The sequence below is a fragment of the Chiroxiphia lanceolata genome, chromosome 6, assembly GCF_009829145.1.
Source record: "Chiroxiphia lanceolata isolate bChiLan1 chromosome 6, bChiLan1.pri, whole genome shotgun sequence".
Lineage (NCBI taxonomy): Eukaryota > Metazoa > Chordata > Aves > Passeriformes > Pipridae > Chiroxiphia > Chiroxiphia lanceolata.
This window is the reverse complement of record NC_045642.1, coordinates 28103922-28128273: the sequence shown is the minus strand read 5'-3', so window position 1 is coordinate 28128273 and position 24352 is coordinate 28103922. Positions and strand designations below refer to the sequence as shown.

Genomic DNA, 24352 nt, shown 5'->3' with positions numbered 1-24352 from the left:
TATTGCTGGAAGCAGAGTTGCTCTTACCTGCCACATTTTTTACATGGAAATGTGTTTTCTGTGTTTTGAGTTTTACTGGTAGCATCTGATTTTATCTTCTGTTTCCGCTTCTTCCTCTGCACTGGAGCAGTAATAAGCTTTCGAGGCTTCATGGTTGTCTCCCTTGGCTTCCTTCCAATTCTGCCTATGACAGTTGCCTCTTGATTCCGTGTATTGCCATCACTTGTCTTTGGAGAGAGGGGAAGAGTTAAGGCAAATTGACACTTAAACTCACCATCAGAAGGAAAACAATGGCTGAGCTCCTGTGCTTCCTTTATTCCAGATCAAGGTTTTATTTAACGAGAAAGTCTTCAGGCTTTCAGGACATTTCTCATCATGGCCTTATGTGTGCACCAACCACAAAGAATTACATTTCATTTTTCTTTCTTATGCATCCCAGTTCTCCCCCCACAGCACAGAATCTGGCTGATAGTAATACTCTGAGCTACTTCAGTCCAGTCTCTTGCTCCGGGAGAAGTTGGAGGTAGAAACTTTTTACACCTGGAACTGCCCACCTGCTATTTTCTAAACTACTTGCAGAGTGAAGATGGCATAGAAAGCACAATATGCACACTGCAGCACTTACTATTACACCATCTTGTAGTGTCTGTTCATCTTTGAGAGCATCTGCACTCCTCTTTCTGTTTTCTAAACCTTCCTCCACCTCCTCTTCTTCCTCCTCTTCCTCCTCCTCCATATGCCCCTGTTCTTCACTGAAGATGTCCCTTCTGAGAGGAAGAACACGTGCAAACCTATGGGAACTCTTCATCAGAAGATAAAGGAACTGTTAATTTTGGTGTCTGTAAGTAAATGTCATTATGTGATACAGGACACAAGTTTATGAGTCTGGACTCCTCCTGTAGAGGAGCCAGACTGTTTCTGCTTTTGATTTGATCAGCAAATGAGACAACACACAAGACTTCAAACCACAGTCCAAAAGAGGTGAAAGAAATTTAGGAAATTACCTTGATGTCAACTTCAGCTTCATCTTTCATAGATCTCTCATTAGCACCATCAATGTCCCCAAAGATTAAGGTCCCATTCCGACCAATTTTCACCTGTTTCTTGTATGTGTAGTAGAATTCCACACACTGAGCCACTGTTTTGGTTTTTATCTGGTGTTTAAAAAACAAAGTCTAATGGATCACATGATTATAAGAAGGTTTATAAATAATTACTAAGGGTGCAATAAATATACTTTGTGTTTTCTTTCCTCAGTAATCTCCATTCCACCACAGCTGCTGCTAAAGCCTTCTTTTCTGTGTCACACTCACCTGTATGCCTCATCCCACAGCCCATCCCCTATTGCCATTGTTATTCACTTAGAACTACAGGACCAACTTTCCAAAGAAAAGCTGGTCAATGTAAAGGTGACAGAACCTTAAACTTTGTAAGCTTAATGCACCTCTTGGCCTCTGAAATGTTCCAGTTGAGCTGTCAACCTTGAAAGCAGCCTTTCAGTTTTATGGGGGAGCTTTATTTTCCAGTAGCACTTCAGAGAAGACCAGACCAGAATACCAATCCAAAAATGGAGATGAAGGTTTGCAGCACTTTCCCATTTTGGCCACATGCATTTCATAGGCATATGATGGTAGACAATTTTCAGTACAGACCCATGAACCATCTACATATCCTGTATCAGTGATTTTTCTGAAAGTTTTGGAATACATTCTTAGCTTCTGAGCTTTTGCAACTTAAATGCCTTTGGGAATTTATTCAGTAAATATGTATCGGCTCCTGGTTTTGCACTCTCCTTCAGTGACTTCCCCCTTGCTGACATGTCATACCACATCAAAATATGGGAGTGATCACTTTTACAATCATTGCCACAAGAAACTGGAAAGAGAGGTCCTAAAGGATACATCATTCACACATCCCCTAGTGCTTTCCATCAGTGGCAAGGATGTGTTTCTATTTAGTTTCACAGGCAAGCCATTTAAGCCAAACATTACCAGCGCTCTATAAATATGCCCTGCAGAGGAGTTATCTGCAGCATGGACTAATGGAAGTAATGCAGCAAGTACCAAGGTTAAGTAAAGAACAACAGTGAAAGGAACGCTACTGTTCTGGCTTTCTAGTGAGATTTTATGCTGTGCTGGATGATAAAATTTCTCTGAAATCTTCTGAGTGCAGGACTTAATGCTTAAAACTGAGGTTTCAGAAAAAATCAAGATTGAACTTCTTATATTAAATGCTTAACAAACATGTAAGAATGTATTGTTGTTGTAATTTAAAAAAAAAAAGGTTACTTACAAGCTTTTGGACTAAGAAAAAGTCTTTCTTGTAGATTGCAATGCCTTTGTTGAATAACTTTTTTTCCGCAACTTTCCACTTGTCTGATCCTGCAGGTAAAAACAAAAGTTGTAATGGAAGCCCATGCTATTTCAAATGATCTTTTCTTCATGTTTGCCTTAAGTAAGACTAATACACACATATAAGGGTGCAGTCTCTCCTCACCCCTACTCCAGCAAAACTGCAGACTGCTGTTAAACCCTCCCCTACTGCTCCACCTCAGTTCTCCTCTCGTCACTTCCTTTGTGTTAGATCTAATGCTCATCACCACAGGTTAACTCAGTTCAGCTTGAAAAACCACTCAATTAGATGAACTAAGATGTTGCCCAACCAAACAGCAATGTGAATAGACATACTTTGTGGTGGCCCAGTCACTAGATTTTATAGACAGGAAATGGTGGGGCAGGAGAACAGGATCTTCTCTTCCAGCAGCAATCCGCTGAACTTGAAGATTTATTATATCTCAAATATTCCTCAAATATTCCTTGCCTCTAATAATAAACACAATTTTAACTCCTTCCTTCCTTTTAGATATTAATCAAGTAATATTTGCCAACCATTGCAGCAGTGTGTAATAATGAAGAAATGTAATTTCTATGCTTTACCACCTTACATCAGGTCTTTCAGGTGTCTCAGGTTACTCTTGATCACTGAAATTAGTGTCACACAGCTGACTACTTTCTAATTAGGTGCAAGACTACAGAGGCAGTTTATGACACTTAAATTTTGCAGAAACACTGACAGGCATCAAGAGCTGGCTGAGGCTTCTTCACCAAGCTTGAAAGCTCTTTGTCATAAAACCCCTGCTTAATGCTACCCTGGAAACTCATGCCAGACAGGCTGTGATTCTAAGGCAATGGCAGCCTTTCTTTCTATCTTTTTGCATTCTCTGTGGCTCAGTGCAAGGGATTGCATTTTCTTTTCCCCATAAAGGAAATCAGAACACATACATATGCCAACACACACATGCACATATTCAGAAAGATGCAGTGTTTCTTATAAGTGTCATAATTTGCACAGGCAAAGTTTCTGGCATGTCATCATTTGATTTATGGGAGAGGAGTGGTCTTTTAATCTTATTGTAATGTTACAGAGTTCCTCAAAAAATCAGAAAATAATAGAAAAATTCCAGTATGATAAGCAGGCAGCACAGAGTTATTCGGTTAACAAACCTGTGTAGTGATAATCTGCCAAAGGGTGGGTAGGCGGCCGCACTGGCCTCTTCAACAGTAGTTTGGTCAGAGCTCCCTAAGATAAATACAAGTAAAATAATGAATTTAATGCTTGGGGTATTAAAAACAAATATCAGGCAATTGTTAATCCTCCCCTTTTTGTGGTAAGCTAACTGAAAAGAACCATAGCACAGTTTAACAGTTCAGACAACTTCAAAAATTACGTTCTTGACTATCCACTTAGTCTTGGGTACCACAGGCAAGTGGTTTGTTCTTATCACTTCTTCACATCTGTGAATTGATACAATCACCACAGTACTGGGAGAGAGCCAATTCCATAGACAGAGACCATGCAGCAGTTTCCTCTCATTAACCAAAGGCCTCTATTACATACTCACATCCAAAAACGCTGCCCTAAATTATGCCTGGCTTACACATCCAAGTCATTGTGATCTGATCTCTCTTAACTAAGCAATATTTCAAAATAAAATAGCAGTCACACGACTGAAATATTCCGTGCACATACACAAAAAACCCCCACCTCTCAAGCTGCTTTTTCACTTGTATTTAAACTGGAAGTGCTTTCAAAGTTAGTAGGAAGTGTGACAACAGAGTCATGCTTCCACTGGCAGTGTAAACCACCTGAACAACGAGCTCCTGCTGCCAGAGGCAGTCCTGCTCCTCCCTAATGGCACCAAACAGCACTCACAACGTGGGCTGGCAGAAACCCAACACATGCACACAAAAACTACTTTGTATTTGTTCTCTTCTCCATACAGGTAAATGCAGTATCACAAATTCAGCACCAGGGGACAAGAAACAAGCAGTCAGGCAAAAGTGTGGGATACTCCTGACCACTCCCAGAAGTGTCAAAGCACAATAATGGAAGTGTATCACGTCTTACAATACTGATAAAAAAGTAGCAGCACAGCCGTTCTACAGATACAGAGAAGTTAAATGGATCTGCCAAAACAAAAAGAAAAAAACATTGCACTCTGTCTCAGCTTCAGCCCCGGCCTCTTATTTTTCCTTCCAACATGGTAATCTTCCCAGGAAGACAACATTTAAGACTCATTTATCAGTCTTGGCTCACTCACCCTGGCAGACTCTCAGTGCATCTCTTAAAAAGCCAAACATGTTGAAGTTGGAAACATAAAAGATAGTAAGTGAACATGGCACTGTACATCACACAGAACCCACTTCAGGGACATCCAAGGGACACTAAACAGTGGAAGCCAGATGCATTGCAAGGAGTTTGCAAGGCTTTCCTCTCAGGAGTGAAAGGTTATCTGACCTTCCCAAACCTCTTTGACCACACTGAGTTGAACACCTGGGAAGACTCACCAGAATGCTTCCCTTTGCTTCATGTAAGAAATGCAACGCCAGCTCTTGGTTGGTTCCAGCCCCAGGAAAAATGCTTGAACAGGCAGCAGCTAGCAGGTTTTCCACTATTTCCAGAGGAGTACAAAAAAATTCAGGTAAGAGGATTAAAATGAAATTTCCTACAGATTTCCATGATTAATTAGCTCTTTTGAAGGAGGACTAGGCATAACAGAAAGTAAAACTTTCAGAGAAACTGAATGTCCCTGCAAATTTATCTGGGTCAAATTTGGACCCAAGAACTCATTAGACTGCAAGGTCATGCCGTACTGTTTCCACACAGAGTTTCTTGCAAATCTCCTCCCTCCTATAATGTCTTCCCACCTCCCTTCACCTCAGCAACTTCTTGAATCCCCTCTTATACTGTGAATTTCCATTTCACAATACCCTTTTTCCTCTCTAATCAGAAAGATTTCTTCCAAGCCTGCCCACTTCCTCTTCCCTTCAGGATTTATACAGGCCACAACTCATCTGCAACAAAAGCAGACAGCTCCTCAAGTCTGCTTACTAGCTGCCATAACTCCTGCTTCCTCATCCTGACTTCTGTCTACAAACTTGATTTTTCCAAAATTTACTATTATGTCCAGAACATCCCTCAAAAATACAGAAGTGTATGTGGCTTTCAAATGTTAACAAAAACAGTGAAGCTTCACTGAGCAAAAGGCTGCTCTTTACCTGACTAGAAACAAATGGTCCCAGTTTTCTGTCAATTAAAAAAAAAAAAAACAATCCTACCAACCTCCCCCTCCCCACACATGCAACCTGATAAACACGTTTTACTCCTAAAACTGTTTCCAAGACCATTCAAACATGTCACTTGACTGGCAGCTCAGAGATTTTAAATTACGCCTACAGTAGATCTGTGGTTACCCTAAAACCACTGTGACAATTCAGTCCTATTTACCAGCCTTCCACCTTCTTACCATTCTCTTGGGTGTCTTTGTTGGTTTCCAGGTCGCCCCACGGTTGCCACACCAGCTCTGCTTTATGCTCATCAACTTCTGCCAGAGACCTGTCCTGGAGTGATGGGATTTCTGCTTGAAAGCGAGTTCCTACATTTATTCGCCTGCAAGAAAGGAGAAAAGTAACAGTCAGGACCCCTTTACAATATCCAGGAAGTCTCCATCTCTGCTAGAAACACTAATTATGAAGAAACAAATGCAGCAGGCTCTTGCATATAACACAACAGTGTTGTAGGTTACATTATGACTCAGAAGTTGAGACGTTTTATGTCCATTACCAGTTTCCATTGTCTTATCAGCAACCGTTGGAGGTTGTATTTAAATTAGCATCCCCTAATAGGTGCTCAAATAACAGTTATTAGCTTCCAATAAACATCACTTTTTGAGAGGCTGTCACACAGACTCCTCTTATGGCAAGCTTGCTCCTCATGCATAAGACGGGTGAGCCTGTTTAAGTATCAGGGTTTTGTCAGCCATAACAGCAGAACCATAGTCTCCACAAGTCCTTTTCAACCTACACAATGCCATCTGGTCCAAATGCCAATTCAAAGCAGGATCAAAATTTGGTCTGTTATGATCTTGACACAAGCTAGTGTCTTCTAGATATTCTTTCTAACAACTTAAACAAAAAATAGGAAGTAATGAAAGCAGTATTGCTCATTCTGTATCAAAACCAAATCCCATTCTGTTAGCAGCAATCTCATACTTTTAGATCTGAATCAGCACACAGATTTTTCACTACACGCAATCAACAGAGCCCTACACTTGCTTTAAGTCAAAGGACCATCCAGAGACATTCTACTCCGTACTAGCAAATGTGACTTTGTGCACAGAGATAGGTAAGAACCCCCACAAAAAGACTCTTCTACCAGACTTTGAGGTCTGGAGGTCTACACCAAGAGCACAGCAAGTAGTGACAGCCTGGAAGTACTTTATCATTACTCTATGTCTCAGTGGCAAAATATGCAGAGAGACAGCAGTAGCTACACAAACTCTGCAAAATATGGCCAAGGATAACTTTCTAAGTAACACAGAAACTATACATACAATTCAGAGGTCCAGAAGAGAGAACAAAAGAAATGTTCAAGCTAAGTAAGCAAAAAGAAAAAACCCTTCAGGAAACCATGATATCAGAAAATCTAAGACATTTGAGAACAGCTGCTGCTCAGACCACTTAGAATACAATGAAAACCTCCTATTCTGAAATAAAGTATTTATACTTAATGCAAAAGTGTGTCTCTTTCAGATATCAGTTAACTAGCACCACACTGGTAGCTCCTGAAACAGTAAAGTATATAGAAATAAGCTCTTTTTTTGAGAGGACAGATCAGGCAGTGTGCACAAGATGATTAAATTCTGGAGGTGCTTCATTAGAAAGAAGGTAAAACCCCCTGGCAAGGTTTCCTATAATTCTCAAGTCTTGGCTTCGTGTCCCCCCAGTATGAGGAGAAGCACAACTACCAGAGAAAAAGCACGATCTAGTGCAATAAGGAATAGTAACAAAAACATCCAAGAAATAAATCCAGACTTTTCTCCTCCTCTGGTATACTGAAATGACACATGCATGTCCATTACAAAAACAAGAGTTTGGAAAAGGTGTGGGTAGGCCTTGAAACAACACATATAACCCATACAAAAATCCAGAGAGATACTAGCAAGTGTTTCAATAGGACATTTTGAAGTCCTAAGATATCAAAGGGAAGGAAACAAGTACCATTTAAGGAGAAAAAGCAAACATCTTATTTCCCTCTTTTACACCCAATACATCATTTTGGTTTTGTCAGTAAACATCGGAATCATGAGATGTCATGTGCTAGAAAAGCTTGTGTTCAAAAAAATGTCTGACTTCTAACACACATAAAAAGAGATTTTAAAAACTGTTTCTTTTGCATCTATAGCAGACTCAGATTTACTTAAGAGGAATATGTAAACAAAGAGATACAGAAGTTAACTAGCCTACACACTTGTTCTGACTTCATCATCCATTCAGCAGCAACTCAACTCTGTCGGGGTGGGATTCCTACTTGGACAAGCAGAATCTGCTAGATACACAGACTGGTGCTAACTTTCTCTCAGTAGGTGATGGCAAGTTGACATCCAGCATGATAGATGTAACAGGGAAGTTTTAAACAGGCTGCCATATACTATCTGTCTTTTTCCCAAAAACATATACCTATCTCCAATACCTATCGAAGGTAAATCAATAGGAACATGACACAAATCATGGCCATGGGCAGGGAAGAACTAAAGCAGTTGAAAATGTCTTCCATTTTTCCTTCCCATGTTCTCTTCATTTTGGACACAAAAAGCACAATCCAGACTAAAAATAAAAAGCAAGAGATTTCATGCAACACTGAGAAGACATGGCTAGAAAACAAAGCAAAACAACCACCCTGGTAAGCCAGCCCTCCTCTCAGCACATTGTGGTATACTGCAGAGAGATGTTCATGTGGTGTCTTCTGCTCACTGTGATTAGTCTTGCTTACTGTTATGGCCTGCACTTTCACAGAGGAGGAAAGGGTTATGGATTATGCTCTACCCTAGAAGGGATGACATCGGAAAACTGACACTTTGCTGTCACCTTGTATTGGGTTTCTGTGGCCAGTTTTTGGTAGTGGGGAGGCTACAGGGGTGGCTTCTGTGAGAAGTTGCTGGAAGCTTCTCCCATGTCCGGTAGAGCCAGTGCCAGGCAGCTCCAGGATGGACTCACCACTGGCCAAGACCAAGCCAATGAGAAATGGTGGCAATGCCTCTGTGATAACACATTTAAGAAGGAAAAAAAAAAGCTACTGTGCAAATGAAAATTGCAGCCAAAGAAGAGCAGAGTGAGAACATGTGAATAACTCTGCAGACACCAAGGTCAGTGGAGAAGGAGGGGTAGGAGGTGCTCCAGGCACCAGAGCTGAGGTTCCCCTGCAGCCCGTGGTGCAGCCCATGGTGAAGCAGCTGTGCCCGTGCAGCCCATGGGGGATCACAGGGATGCAGAGATCCACCTGCAGCCCCTGGAGGAGACCCGTGCTGGAGCAGGTGGATACCTGAAGGAGGCTGTGACCCATGGGAGGCCCATGATGGAGCAGGGTCCTGGCAGGTACCTGCTGACTCATGAGGAGAGGAGTCCATGCTGGAACAGGTTTTCCTGATAGGACTTGTGGCTCTGTGGAGGACCCATGTTGGAGCAGCCTGTGCCTGAAGGACTGCACCCTGTGGAAGAGTGACCCATGTTGCAGCTGTTTGTGAAGAACTGTTGCCCATGTGATGGACTCACACTGGAGAAGTTCGTGAAGGACTGTCTCCCATGGGAGGGACCCTACGCTGGACTCCTCCTCTCTCTGAGCAGCGGCAGAAACGTGTGATGAACTGACCGTAACCCCCATTCCCTGTCTCTCTGCGCCGCTGTGGGGGGAGGAGGTAGAACTTGGTAAGGAGGTAGGGGTGGGGGAAGGTGTTTATAAGACTTACTTTACTTCCCATTCTCCTGCTCTCATTCTGTTAGTTATAAATTTAATTAATATCCCCACTCTTAAGTCTGTTTTGCCCATGATGGTGATAGGTAAGTGATCTGCCCCTGTCCTTATCTCAACTCATGAACCCTTTCTTATATTTTCTCTCCTCTGTCCAGTTGTAGAGAGGAGTGAGAGCACGGCTTTAGTGGGTACCTGGCATCCAGTCAAAGACAACCCACTACACACTACAAAGAGATAAAAAGACTGTTAACTGCACTAGGAAATTTTAGAGATTTTGTGTCCCAAGACACAGACTCCTCTGACTTTACTTGTGAGAAGGAAAGATACAAATGGAAAAGCTGGAGGGAAAGGATGTGGGCCTTCCTGAAAGGCGATCAGAAGTTACTTTTTATCTTGAAACTAAACTTGGAATGATATCTCTGTGCTAGCAAAGACTAAGAATTGCACCTTCTACCTGCAATGCCAAATAAAGCTGGCATTCTACTTCAAGAGTTGACCTGAGCAACTTGATCTAATTTGGCCTGCTCTGAGCAAGGGGGTGGACCAGAGGACCTCCAGAGGTCCACCTCAAGCATTATTCCACTGTTCCTTTGCTGATGAAGCCTAGATATCAGTACAACAAGAGTTCTTGCCTGTAAGCAATGATGGTGCCCCTGCGATGCCCACTGGGCAGCTGAGTGTGGCAACATCCTGAACTGAGGCTGTGAATTGGGAAGGTGATTCACAGCTGATACATCACAGCTACATTTAAGGCTGCCTAGCTGAGGGGTAGCTTCAAGACTTTAACACAACTGAATTACAAAACCAGTAGGACACAAGGATCTGTGACACCAACTGCCTATTGTACCACTTCACAAAGAATTAAGCTTCATTATCACATTTCCTATTCCAAATCTCTGCAATGAAATGACCTTTTGGGAAGCATTAGCAGAAGGTTTGTGAAAGCTCAAGCAATTAAGAACACTTTATTGCATAATCACAAATTAGGGTCAAGACTACAAATAAAATTAAACATTTTTTTTTTCTTTTACAAAAAAAGTGCTTCCTGCCACATTTTCTTCAAGGAAGGTATGTCTATATAACTGACCACAACACTGCTGCCAAACACAGAATGACACCAGTTTATTAATTTATCGTGGTTAAAAGTTAAAAGCTATCTATCTACCTGCTTAAACATCTGTTCAGTAAGACAATGACAATGACAGCAAGACAACTCTGCACGTAACTCCCTTTTGGCAAATGGAAATGAACTTGCATTACTAAGTTACTATGGTTTGAAACTTCCAGCAACATGTCCTCAAATTTTCACACACAACTGAACTCACAGCTAACATTATGCCATTAACTTCAGCAATTTAAACCAACAGACACAACAGCCAAAGGCAATTGCACCACAGAGAGGTCAAAGATCAAAACAGGAGAAGGGGGGGGGAGGGAAGAGAAACAAAAATCTTTTCAAGAAGTTCCCCTAGATTAGTGTGAAATGAACCAACAGCAAAAAGATGAATTAGACCGTTTCTAAAACGGATTTAAACAACACCAAATGTGTTTATTTTCATAAATGGGCTCAGTCTAGAGGAGATTTGCAAAGGTGACAAGAATAATCTGGGTTAATTCACAATTGCAACACTTGCTCAGGACAGCCTCCTACCACAAGTGCAGAAAATCAAACTTCAAACAGGAAGACACAATGGAAAAAGGGCAAGAAAAAAATAAATTGTCAACAAATGCTCCAGTCCATTTTTAAAATATAAGTCATTTTGGAAGAAAAAGCAAAATAAGCCCTGTATTTATCTGGAGAGAGTTTGAGTTAAATATCTCAAATGTTACAGGATACACTGCAGAGTTAGAGTGGAGATTCCACACTGTACAGTCAGTGCAGAGCCACGTGGGTGTCTTTATCCAATATGGGTGTTTCCATGCCATGCATCTCCATGATTAGATTTTGCAAGAGTTCATTAACTAGGTGCAATAATGAACTGGAACTACCTTGGTGTAGTTCTGCAGCACTGAGCTTGAGCTGATAACACTTCCCAGAGCATTTGCAAAGGCTGTGCAGAGACATTTGCTACTCTGCTCAGGTTTAGCAGGACTGGCCCCAAGCCTAAGCTTACAACACCAGCTGCACTATCCCCAAATTGTGTTCCGTAGTGCTGCTGCATCCACATACATCTGAGCTTTCCTGGCACACAGTCAGCTAAAACGACTAACAAGGTTTATTAGCTCAGGGCACATCCCCCATATGCCACCGGCTGCAGTACTTTCTACTGAGCTCGCCTGGGGGGAGTGAAGTGTTCATAGTTGTGCTGCAGCTAAAACACACCACAGGGATAAAGTGATCTGACCGGTTCATGAGAGCTAACTACAGTCTTCCATACTGTTCTGTCCTTCCTTTAAAAGAGCATTATCTTCCCACTAAAACAAATGCAGCATACAAAGTGCTCCTATACAACAAAACAGGACAGATTCACCCTTAGTTAACTAATAGTATTTCAGCCCAGAGACAGACAAGCAGTAACAGAAAGCAATTATTATCTCCAGAATTACATCCAACAAACATTATTTTTCGTACAGAGTAATTTTTAATGAAGACAACTTATATTTTGAATCACCAGTAGGAAAAGCTTTAATACTTCTAACAGATACCCCAGTTGTACACAGAGCAGCCTGAAGTTTTAGGAGGAAGAAAGGAAGCACATTTACTAAGACGCTAAGGATCTATGGTGTACTTACGGTTCAATGCTGACTGGGGTGGCTTCCCCCACTACCGTAAGAACAGGAGGGGTAACTTCTGAACTATCTGCAAGCAGAAAAAAATAACTGCTCAGAGAGCTCAGCTTCATATCTGAGATTTACATTTCACACAGCCTGCAAATCTAATCAGAGCTGTCCATCTCTCAAAAAAGGTACCCACACACTAAAGGAGCTTAACATGACAAAGAACGTGCCCTCCTCCCCTCAGTTCAAGATACTGATAATCTGCTACAGAGGAACCGACTTTTCCATTCTGAAGAACGTCAGCAGGGGGTGTTGCAGACTGCCCATGAACGAGTCTTAACACCCCCAACAACACATTTCCTCCATCCCAGTTCCCCAGACAGTGATTAAGAAGCCCCAGTTTCACACAACCACACTTCCTAAAGGCATAACCTTCCCTCTATTACTCCAGAGTTCCTAATCATAGATTACCCAGGAAAGGAAGGATAAAGTAAAAACTTACTTGATCTAAGAAGAGTTCTGTGACCACTTTTCGGTGTCATTGGAGGTGGAACCGAGTGACCACTTGTAGAGAGGATAGCATTAAAATATAGCCCAGATCCTTCTCTCACTGGACTAAGAATTGGTGGAGGAGTGTAAGGAGGTAGCTCAAAGTTCCTGTCTGAAGGATGATCCGCCAGACGGACAGGTGACCGTAAGTGGCTCTGATATGGAGTAATGTTAGAATAAACAGGGGGTGCAATAAAGGTGCCAGCTTTTGGTGGTATGAAGAGTGGCTCAGGTCTTGGCCGCTGCTTTGGTTTTCGGGCAAAGCCCTCTGCTTCATCCTTTGGAACAGCATCTTCATGCTAGCAGAAAAAAAAAATTACATACTTTAATTTTAAAACCTGAGGTCATTTGAAAAACTTCAGAGAGATGACAACACACTTTCATGGCAGCTCAAAATCTGGATAGGACAGTTGGGGGGGGGGTGTCAATAATTAGCACAAAAGGAAAGAGGGAGGAAGAAGACAGGGAATGGAATGGACACAGGAATTATTAGGTAGCAGCACTACCTCTGAGTGATTATAGAGTTATATTTTACAAGAACTACACATACATCTGGTCCAACCTTCATAGTAACTTTAAAAGAGGACACAAAAGCATAGCAGAATCCCGGTATACCAGTGTGATATCAAATAGCAGTAAGAGAACAGAAGACAATATAACAATATTTTATTAGATGGTCAAGCATCTAATTTCAGAGAATTACTTAGATTCCTGCCATTTCTCTGATATCTGAACAATCTGTTGTACTTCTGGATAGAAGAGAGATGAAAGGAAAAAAAAAAAAAAAGAAAAAAAATCAACAAATCAACCCACCTACTCACTCACGCTACCAGGGAACACAAGTAGCGACCTTCAGAACCTCAGTAAGAGGTTTCAGCTCCATGAGAATAAATCTTCACCTTGGATTTTATTCGTAGAGAGAGATATGTGCACTCTGTACAATTTATTATTATCTATGAATGTATGGAGAAACCACTCTTGGCACAGACAATTAATCTAGTAGTATTGCCCATATGGCTTTGTTCACTGTTTAGTAGTGGGCATAGCATTAGCTGTAGGTCATGAAAAGCCAGCAATGCCCAAATATATGGCAATATTATGATGAAAAAAAAAATCCCTAGACTACACACATTCCAAGTTCAAGGCCTGAGATCAAACTACTTTCATAGAAAAGTTTATGGCTAAAAACTGCATAATTAAATCTAACAGATCTGGCCCATCTTTGGTTTCTTAGCCTATCCATACCTGACTTGAGGTTTCCATGTTAGTATTACGATTAGATCGCCTCCGAGTGACTATCACAGAAGGCTTGCGTTCACAAGGAGCTCGATCATTTGTTTGGCCTCTCGGCAGCTTTCCATCCTCAGACTTTTCCTTTTCAAGGCTCTGCAGGTCAATTTTTCTCACTGGCACAGACACAGGAATGATAAGAGGCACAAGGCTGTTGTCCTCCCGGGCTTTTTTGGGAGCTGGTGAAGAACTGGCAAATTCCACAACACTTTTTGCAGCTGCAGGTCCTGGAGCTGCTACCAGCACACTCTTCTCCTCTGAATTATCCAGTTCCTGAGAAGAAAAATAGATTCCTAAAAAGTTCTGTAGTACTTGCATAATAAATCAGATGATATCTCACCTTCAGTGTATATCAAGTTTCTCAATGCAATTTGCAAGCTGAAATGGATTTGGAGGTATTACTAAAGGAAAAAGAATACTTCAGAGTGTTACCAAAATTTTACAGAATTACTTGAGGACTGCCCATAGTCTCAACTGCTAGAATATTTATATACATCATTCTTAAGAATCATTTCGCTACCTATGTTTTGACATTTTATTTTCCAGATAAATTTGTGCCCTGCTTTATAACTTCCAGCAAAGGTTGTTCAGTTCTAGTAATGATCAAAAGCTGCAGGTTATTAATTTCAAATACTCGATTTCTGTTCCAGGAAAGACCGAACCGTGATCATATCTTAATTAAATCTCTCACACACAAAAAAAAAGCAGAGCTAGCTTTTTGCTGCATTTTTTTTTCTGACTTACAGGAAAAAAGAATTTTTCTTATTATAACTTGAGCCTTTAAGTTTTGTTGTCTAACTAGGCTTGAGCATGAAGGACTTATGCTTGGAGAATCAACAAGGTATTGTTGATTCTGCAAGGCAGCACTTTTGGCATTGACATTATGGTTTCCATGTCTGTTTTACTCATGGAAACCCTATCACACTGAGCTCCAAGGATATGGGAACAGAGGATGAGTTACTGGATAAACACATGAATACTCTAACACCAAATGGCTTTAAGTACTGCTAGAGAACATTGATTTCTAGTCCTTCAAATTACTATCAACATGTTCATTTCACTCTCAGTTCTGAAGCACTTGCCAGCTCACTTAGAAGCCAGATGTTAAATACAACTTTCAAAAACACCTCTCTCCAGGGATGTAAAAGGTCTTCTTGAGCTCTGATGAAGTGCAGTGTAGAAGCTGTAGAAGATGCTCCTTTTGGTGTTTCAGAACATCTCCCCACCTTCAAGCTCTGTTTGGAAAGCCTTTGGATAGGATCAAGTATGCAAAGTCATCCTCCATCAGAGCCACAATCTATTGAGAAATCCAGCTGAACAGCTGTGGTTTTTAGGTAGAAACTAAGACACATAATCTCTCAGATATGGCAACAGGTCTCCAATCTGGACTTTCAAAATTTTGCAGGGATTTACTGAAGCCCTCAAACAGAACCTATTGTGTGTCATAATGAGTACCTAGTCCTGATGAAAAAGCTGATATGAGAGGTTTTGTCCTAAGGGTTCAGACACAACCCCAGTCATTTCACTGTGGTCACAGATGAAGAAAGTCATTCAGCTTCACTGATGAGCAAGAGAACATGCTTCAGCTGGCCCATGATAGCTAGAAGGACACTAGGCTGAAGTCCCATTTTGATACTATATGAGGGAAGCACAATTGTACTGTCACAACATGCATCAGTCAGAGCCTAGGGTTAGTGCTCTGGTCTCTCTCCAAATGAGAGTCCTGGTAATTTTTTTTGTTTTTAAGAGCAAGCAGGTCCACCCTGGAAAACATTAAGCCTTCAAAATATGCCAGGTACCAAGCTTGAGCACCTAAAATCTACTATATCAAGAAGATTCAGGACTGCCTCCTTCCAAGACCTTTTATTAGAGCAGGGCTAAGTGAGCACAGAAAGGTTTATCCTGTAAACGACACTGCAGTTTAGAAGTCTGACTGCTTCTTCACAGAAACTGCAAATGTCTGCCCCTACCACGCAGTGATGAAACACACAACTGTAAAGCCACGAGTGGCTTCCGCTGTCCCAGATTGCGCTTCAGGAGAAATTAATGAGCTCCAAGGATCTGCCTTCACTCCAGGCTGCTGACATACACCTGTACTTTCCCATAAAACTACCGATTTTGGATTTGGAGAGCATTCATGCTGACAGACATGTCTCTAGGACCCACTACCTCGAGGTAGTAAAGGACTCTTGTAAATTTTCATAGCCTCCCTCCATCACTTCAGGAAAGAGAGACTAACAAGGATGCCTTTTAAACACATGAACAGGTCATCTACTGGAAACAGATATCTATGCCTACTGGTCCTGCCCACACCTGAAGAAGCAGCTCACACATGCTGCTCTCCATAGGCCTCCATTCATCAGGGAAATTGATGCTGTAATCACCTTATTACTGAAGCCTAGTTAAACACCTGGAATAGCTCTGGGGTCATCTCCTGACAGCAAGATCCACAGCAGGTAGTTTTGAACCACTGTTTGGAGCAGCGCATTCACACCACATTGTTCAGACCACTGTCAAGAAAAGTCTTGGTTTTAATCAGGTTACTTTTTATCCACCTGATGTAGCTCTCATTAGTGCAAGCACTTTGGCCCACTTTGTGCAATAAAACAAGTAATCACAATGGGAATATGTGAACAAGCACCAATTCTGACCAATCTACAAACCTCAGGTACTTCCTGTGTGCTACACAGATCTCTGTAGTCAAGAGTCATGAACTAATTTCCTGACTACAAGGAGGAAATTATGGCAGCTAGTCACACAAAAGATGTCACTTTTCTCTGACTGTACAATCAGCTAACCACGCTCTTTTTATTTTCAAGACTGGGAGGTTACCAGCAAAGGACTCTCCTCCTTAATGACAGGAGAGATGACCCTTCAACAGAAAAGAGGAAGGGGAGACCCGAACAGGAGCAAAGGTTGAGAAAAGGCACCACTGGGAACTTAAATATATAAATAGTTGAGACATCCTTAAAGATGTTCTGGTCTGCACCAGAGCTTTTCTGGTCATGAAAGACCACACATACCTAAGGTTTACTAAGAGGGGACATGACTAATTTTGGAATTAAGCTACTTGTTTCAGATCTCCAAATATTTTCTCAACTGTTCGATTATTCTTAGAGGTAAGCAGAAAGGAGTCTCTGACCAAGGGATGGGACCTTCAGTTTTAGAACTGCTAGGGGATTTTCAGCTACCTCAGCATCCCTGTTGCAGAATTTGGGGCAGCAGGTCAGCTGGATAACTCCAGCAAGTGCAACTTGTTGCACTTTCACTTAGACTCTTGAATAAATATTGCAGGGTGAACTAGTACAGTCCCTGGCGTTGATCCTGCCTATCCCTCAAGTTGTTTCTAAAAAACTCAGAATTCACAGACAAAACTCAACTGCAACAGCTGGAAGAACTGTTTCAAGGCCACTGCTGTGATCAGACAAGAAAGCACACCAGGCTTTCAGAAACACCTGCCCACACAGTGCTTTCTGCCATCATTTTGCATCAAGTAGAGTCAGCTTCTCTCTGCAGTTAAAAAGAAAGCTTGTCCATGAAGAAGTTCTGTAAATAAAACTTTTTTTTTTCTTTTGTAGGTGAGTCCAGAACCACAATTCCACAAATAAAACTTTTTTTTTCTCTTGTATGTAGCAGCTGGTGCCCTGGTAACCAAAGTTACCGAAGAGGCCAGGTAACCAAAACCTCTGTCTCCCTTCCATAAAGGAATATTTAAATGCAGACACTTTTAAGATGACCATTTCAGATTTGAGAAAAGTTTTCTGCGCTATTTAAGACAACAAATCACACTGCCCTTTTCAATATAACAGCTATATGTGAAATGAAACCATAAAACTAAGAGTTGAGAATTTACTACAGCCTGTAAGCAGCAATAAGCTTGCACCACCTGAAAAAAGGCAGGCACAGGTGATGGGCAGCTCTGGTGCAAAGCATCAGTCATGACACTGCATGTAGACAGATATTGCTGTCCAGAATACTGTTTCTGCATAAGATACACACACCTACATTGGAATGTTCAAACAACTTGTTCAAAATATGATGTATCTTTCATCAACAATTTAACTCTACAGCCTGGTACACACTCTTCACAGAACCATGCAGAGAAGGCTTCTAGGTTGTTTGTAACAGAAGGACACTAGTAAGATAAGCAGATCACTTTTCTCCAGTTAACGTTTTCTTTTTCTCCCTTGCATGATATCCAACCCCCTAAAGATGTAAAATCCATCAGACCTCAGGTAAGAATTTAACATCCTTCAAAAGCTTATCCTGAAGGCCTGAACAGATCTAAACATAGAGTTCTTCTGCTAGTGCCATCATGGAAGCAAACAAGCTGCTTGCATAACAGCAAAGAACAAAAGAGCATCTGTCAAAACACTTATCTGTTTGGTCTTTACATTATGAATCAAGCTGCAAGCGGACATGCCTTCAAATGGCCAATTCCTTCCTTCACCTCTCAGGGCCTTTTCCTAGATGCTCTATTTGCTTTTTCTTGCCACTCTGTTGGTGATCAGAGTGCAACGTGAACTGTAGGCCTTCTGCAATATAACCACACAATGGCTGGGAAATGTATGAGCAAACAGACCATGCTACTAACTACTACTAGTTTTCTACCAAATCTGCTTGTTCAACTGGAGTTAAGGGCAAAAAGGATTGAAGGCAGCATCAACTATCAGTTACTGTTTGCTGCCTGCTGTGAAGGAGATGAAGCAGGCTATGGATATTCATCACATTGTTTTTTAGTACTGTTTTTTCACTGAAATAGCACATTCCTCTAAGGAAGAGATGGGCAAAAACCAGCCACAAACAAACTAGGAAAAAAAAAGATGATGAGAACAAGATTGGGAATAAAATACTCTTCCCTCTGCTGTCTGACTGGGCAGCAACACAAGTGGCAAAAACTGTAGGTAAAAGTGGCTCATGCCCTAACATCTGTATTTCATCAGCCTTTGGCAAAAGCTTCCAAGGTAAAGTGTATGGTTACTTCTCGTGACAGACACTCAATGAAAGATTAGTCAAACCACTACTGTAAGAAAATACTCAAAAAACAATCCCTCAAAAAACTCCACCCAACTCCAAAAATCCCTTGCCTCCCCCTTGGATAGTTAATTTTGAACTCTATCATCTTGCCATATGGAATATATACTGTACAGTTTAGACCGATGGGATGCCAAAAGGACAGGAGAGGTGAACTACCTCATCAGCCAACACTAGATTTCTTCCCCATCAAGCCCTACAGACAGTCTACAGGCAGACTTTATTCTCAGGTCATTCTCAGAAACAAGATGCTGCATGAGACAGACCTTTGTTATGCCTGGTATAAGTTCTTCATGTAAGTGAGGCTTTCTCAGGCATTTAATATTTGGGAAATATTGAACGCCCATTATGTAATTTTTAGAGAGCACAATTTAGAAATGCTTCAACTGCTGAAACTGAAAAACTGGCAGGTAAGCAGCAGTCTTTTAACAGAAAAGGAAGAGAACATTAAATTGGTAAAAAGACAAGTACACTGCTTACACTTGTCTCTCAAAATTCCTGACACCTTGAAGCCTAAGATGAAAACATCCATATTTTGAAATCCTGGGCTAAAATCACATTCAGTTTTAGTGAAATAAAACTGCCCTTAGGTGGTTTCACTCCATTAGATCTCTGCTCTCCTGCATCTATGAATTACAGTAGTTGAACTTACATGCCTCCACTCCAGAGCTGCCCCTGCCGTACAGTTCAAGATACCATCCTATCCTGCATATGAACATAAATTCCTTTCATTTCAGCCCTATTTTGTAGTCTAAAACGTGCTATATTGGTTAGGATGTATACCTTACCTTTACATTCTGAAGAGAAGCCAACTCAACAGCTTTTTGGGCCAAGGTCAGCAAATTGGCTTCTTGAGAAACACGTCGTCTCCGTCGAGTACTCTGGATTACACCACCTCTGACTCCCTGAAAATCATTAGTTCTCTGAGTGTTTTCTTCAGCTGCTGCTGCCTGTTTCTCCTCATCTCTACCGTTCTGGGCTGGGGCTTGCCTGTCTGTTTCCATCTGGCACTGCTCACTATTGACCAGGACATCCTTCTGCTCCAGATCCATTCTTTTGGGGTGCAAAAAGCCACTTTTGTTGTGGGCCAGTGATTCAGACGGATGCTGTAATGGGACCTCTTGCTGATGTGACTGCCAGTGATGCAGAAATAAATTGCCAGGTTGTTCTTCTGTCTGCTTGGAAGTCAACACTTCTCCTGCAGATGTCAGCAGGACACCTTCTTTGGAGAGTCTCCGTGACCTTCTTGGAAAGGGAATCTGGGTCTGAGGTAGCACAGTCTGTTGATTCTGCTCTGTTAATGCCTTGAATAGTTCCTGGTTCCTCTCTGTTTGCTGAAACTGGTGTGCCACCATGTGATGCTGAGGTGCTGCAGCTGCCACATGAGGTTGTGCTATGGAAGTAGTTTGCTGCAACCCAAAGGTTTGTGCGGCAGCCTGCTGCTGCTGCTGCTGCTGCTGCTGCTGAGGATAGAAATTTTCAAACAGCTGCAGCTGAGGAAGAGCTTGCTGCTTTTGTTGAGCAGTAAATGCTGGACTGGAAGAAGCTGGGGCTTCTTGAAAGACATGTAACAACTCAGGAAGACCTTGCTTTTGACCTTGGTGACCAAATGCAAGTTGGAAAGGTTGCAATGGCAGACTTTGATTCTGCTGCTGCTGCTTTTGCATTTGATGAAAAGAATTCATTTGAGCTTGCTGTCTAACCAGGGCTTGCTGTTCCAGCTGAGCCTTCTGGGACATCATCTGCTGGACAGCATCTCCATATAAGTCCAGCTGTGACACGAACACTCCTTTCTCTTGATTTCTTTTAAGGGCCTCTGGGTGGCCATAGAAGCCTGGGGCACCAGCATTGGAGTGGGGTCCTTTTGGGTTGCCTCCAAAAACCATACTGTGGTTCCACACTGAAGGTGGAGACTGCCAGTGGCTGTCACCCCTCTCTGGCAACCGGTTTCCCATTAGTGAATTCTGCCATTTGACAGCTGTTACTGACTGGGGCATCATCATTGATTCTCCTCTATCTTGATTGTAAACAGAGTTCATCAAAGCAACACTGTTGGGTGCACTTGTTAATCCTCCTGTGTGAGGAATCTCCATAGTTTGGGAGACCGGTATATTCCCTCCATGACCATAGTACTGTCCTTCCTTAAGCTGCTGCTGTGGTTCTTTTGACAACACACCTATTTCCTGCTCATTAAAATAGGCAACTCGTTTCCCAGTCCTTTTGCTTGAAGACTTTTGCTGAGCCTGAAGATTCATGGTTCAGCCTATTCTCTCGGCTGCATGCATAGTATTTACAATCCACCCATCCCTAAGGCTGGGGGAGGAAAGGCACAGAAGTCTCTCTTTTCCATTCAGTTTTAGTAATAAAGGGCAGGAAAGAAGTCCAGAGGAAAGTGCATTCACTTCCTTTTTCTTTGTGTGCTTCTTCCACTTCTTTTCACTCCTATACTTTGTGGTTCAGAGGTCAGTAGGGTCCACTTAGTTACAGGTCCTGAAATAGAGAAGCATTGGCAATGAATCATCACCAGACATAACTGGCCTATGAACATTCACGCGATAAGCAACAATGTGTATGTCTGTCCTGTTTCCCATGGAAATGAAGACCAGGATAATACAGGTAAGAAACAATAGATCTGACCTGCTACAAGAATGTAAACCAAAACAACTTAGTTTTACAAAACAGATATCACGCTGTACTTGCATGATGCAACTCCCAATTGTACACAGACTTCTGACTAATCACTTAAGCTCATCCTGAAGGTTTTTCTCTTAAACTCCCTCTCATCTGGCCAATTACTTCTATGTCTTCCAGAATAATCTGTTTCTAATCTCAATTCAAAACCACACAACAAAAAAACCTTCATGGCTTGCCAAAAGGCCACATTTCCCAAAGACCTTTACAACACACACATGTACACGAAGGCTGCAGCCAAACACACAGCAAGATGCTCAATGCAGTGTTCTGAAGGAAAGGGACAGGCAGCAGCTCATCAGTCACACTGCTCCCCACTCCCCCCCCCCAGTCATTACAGCTGCTTTCCAATTAAGAACTGCCCACCAAACATCCAAGCACTGGAGACAGGGCCTGCTCTACTTATTGCTCTCTCAGATGTTTTCTTCAACAGCTGAAAGCAAATGCTCCTGCTCAGGTCATACCAAAAAGTAGTTCAGGCAGAATGTTACAGCTGCTCCCACACACTGGTAAATATTTGTTACTGTAGAGCTACAAACATAATAGAAGAAAGCCTTTCTGTAACAGGCAGTCTAAGACAATTCTACCCTCTCACCCTCTTCTTCCATAGAAAAAAAGCTATCCACAAACTCTAAGAGCCTTGCAGGATTAACGTCTAATGTGTTAACACATATGCTAGTATTTCTACTAGGACACTTAAAACGCTTTAAAATGTTTTGTTTTAAATTTAATTAAATTCTTAAACTAGTACTACTAACATTCAAGTTATTAAGAGTAAGTCTCTATCTTTTTAAATACGCACTCTGTTCCACTTCAGTTCACGTTGCCAACATATTTCAGAAAGATTATAACAAATCGTTAAAACCTTATTGTTGTTACAGTCCTTTTGCTACATGATCAAGTTTCTCTTGAGTGGAGCAGGTAAGACTAACACATATCCACTCCAATGAAACCTGCGATCCATTTATCTCTCTTTAAAATGAAAAATAATAAACAGAGATTATATAGCACACTGAAGTCCTGTAATCTGAGCTTCCTCTAAACAGATATGGGCACAGTGCAGTACTGAGGTGGGGTTGGAAACATGAGGAGGAGGAAAAGACAAAGAGTTTCAATTAACTTACACAACTTCCACCTCAGAAGCCAAGCTTGGCTTCAGTGCTACTGGAACCATGGGACTGTGTTTCAGAGTGAAGTGAGTCACTTCCTCAGGCTGTTACATAGCTGTTCCCCCACGCTGCCTCCCCCTTCACCCTGGCTACAAATCATGGACTCCTGCCACCTTGTATTACAGAGCCAGGGCATTCCTCCCTCCTCTAAGCACAATGTCTCAGCTCGTTTTCCAGGCCTCTCTAACCAGGACGAAAATAACTCCAGGAGAAATTATGGACACGTGAGATGGAAAATTCTCTCTAAACTGCAACTAGTATACAAGTGAATACTTCATAAAGTAAGTTTTTCCTATTTCAAAAGTTCACTAGGAAAGGAAAAAACATCTTCCAGCAGGAAACAAATCCCTGGTCACAAAAATGTAGAGGTGGAAAGGTTGCTATATGCCTCTCAGAAGCATTAATGTTATCCTCTCTCCTTGCTTTTTGCAGCACTGCAAATGTATCAGCGCTAACAGCTAAACCATAAGACCTGAGGTAATACTACTAACACTGGTTTCTGACACTGTCTTACTTTCTGAAATTATCACAAGCTGTTTTTCTCTCCAAACTAGACAACCTAGTAACAATTTTCCTTCCACTGATGCTTCTATTTGCTTTTATATTGATCAGTCACAATAAAAACAATGCAAGGTTTTCTGTGATAACCAGAAGATATTATCACTAGATCAAATTTTAATCTGTCAGACAGCTTTCTGAAGTTCTGCTGTAGATTTTCTACACCTTGAGGAAAAATGTAACAGTAACTGCCAAAAAGCTGGCATTCAACTTCAAGGGTCCATGTTTTTAACCTGTCTTCAAAAAAATTTAAAAAGAAGAAAAAAAGAAATTAAAATTAAAAAAAAATCACAAAAAAAACAGTTGATGTTCTTAATAGTGGTGGCTGAGATTTGCAGCTACCACACAGACAAGTATTCAGAAGACCTTCAGCAAAAGGATTCTCAGGTTAGTGAGAAAGCATTGCATTAGCACAGCTTTCCAAACCTCCAGTTGTGTGGACTTTGGCTCTGTTTTTTCCATTACTAGATAAGAAGCCACCAGCATTACAAGACCTAGCTCAGACCAGTTTAGAACTGCACTGATCTGGGAAGAAGATAAAAAGATGCAAAGTTTAAAATTAAGTAAGTTCAGATATAACCTAAAGGCAAAGAAGAATGTACAAGTGAACCTGTTCTTCAGCACAAGACCCAGGATAGTGAAAAGGACATTACCAAGGAGGAAAAAGATTTAAGGTACTTTGAACAAGACATGATTACTGAACATCCCAGTTATCCCAGTTACATGCAAAAATAACTATATCCTAACCAAGCAATCACCAAGAACAAAAGAGGATTTGGTGCATCCAATATTAGATGGTAAAAGAACACATCATAAAACCAGCTCTTTAGAAGTTCTTTCTATATAGAAAAAAATGAAGAAGAATATCTTTTATGTCATCCTAATAATAATAATAGTCCATAGTTTAAGCTGCAGTGATAAATGTTCAAGCTGCAGCACGACTATGCTTCAGGAAAGCTCACACTTGGCAGCTTCACTGGATGAGCACTGCTGGCTCTCTGACTAAGCAGGCTTCCCTCCCTGAGGTTGAGGGA

The 24352-nt window shown here is 41.5% G+C and overlaps 2 protein-coding genes across 3 annotated transcripts in view; one reads left to right on the top strand and one right to left on the bottom strand.

The window, feature by feature from the left end:
- DNAL1 (dynein axonemal light chain 1) overlaps positions 1–6962 on the top strand; it is a 41276-nt gene extending 34314 nt beyond the window's left edge. The window contains exon 11 of the mRNA XM_032691425.1: positions 5838–6962. The gene's annotated coding sequence lies outside the window, so the exon portion shown is untranslated. The remainder of the gene's footprint in view (positions 1–5837) is intronic.
- The window catches only part of MIDEAS (mitotic deacetylase associated SANT domain protein), a 59043-nt gene that overhangs the window by 7369 nt on the left and 27322 nt on the right, over positions 1–24352 (bottom strand). For both annotated transcript variants that reach the window (XM_032691421.1, XM_032691422.1), the window contains exons 2-12: positions 19689–21390; positions 13822–14139; positions 12530–12875; positions 12043–12109; positions 5807–5949; positions 4848–4951; positions 3504–3579; positions 2293–2381; positions 1005–1154; positions 626–802; positions 28–227 (exon numbers count right to left, since the gene is read on the bottom strand). In XM_032691421.1, the coding sequence (XP_032547312.1) occupies positions 28–227; positions 626–802; positions 1005–1154; positions 2293–2381; positions 3504–3579; positions 4848–4951; positions 5807–5949; positions 12043–12109; positions 12530–12875; positions 13822–14139; positions 19689–21155 (3137 nt within the window). In that variant the 5' untranslated portion in view covers positions 21156–21390. The remainder of the gene's footprint in view (positions 1–27; positions 228–625; positions 803–1004; positions 1155–2292; positions 2382–3503; positions 3580–4847; positions 4952–5806; positions 5950–12042; positions 12110–12529; positions 12876–13821; positions 14140–19688; positions 21391–24352) is intronic.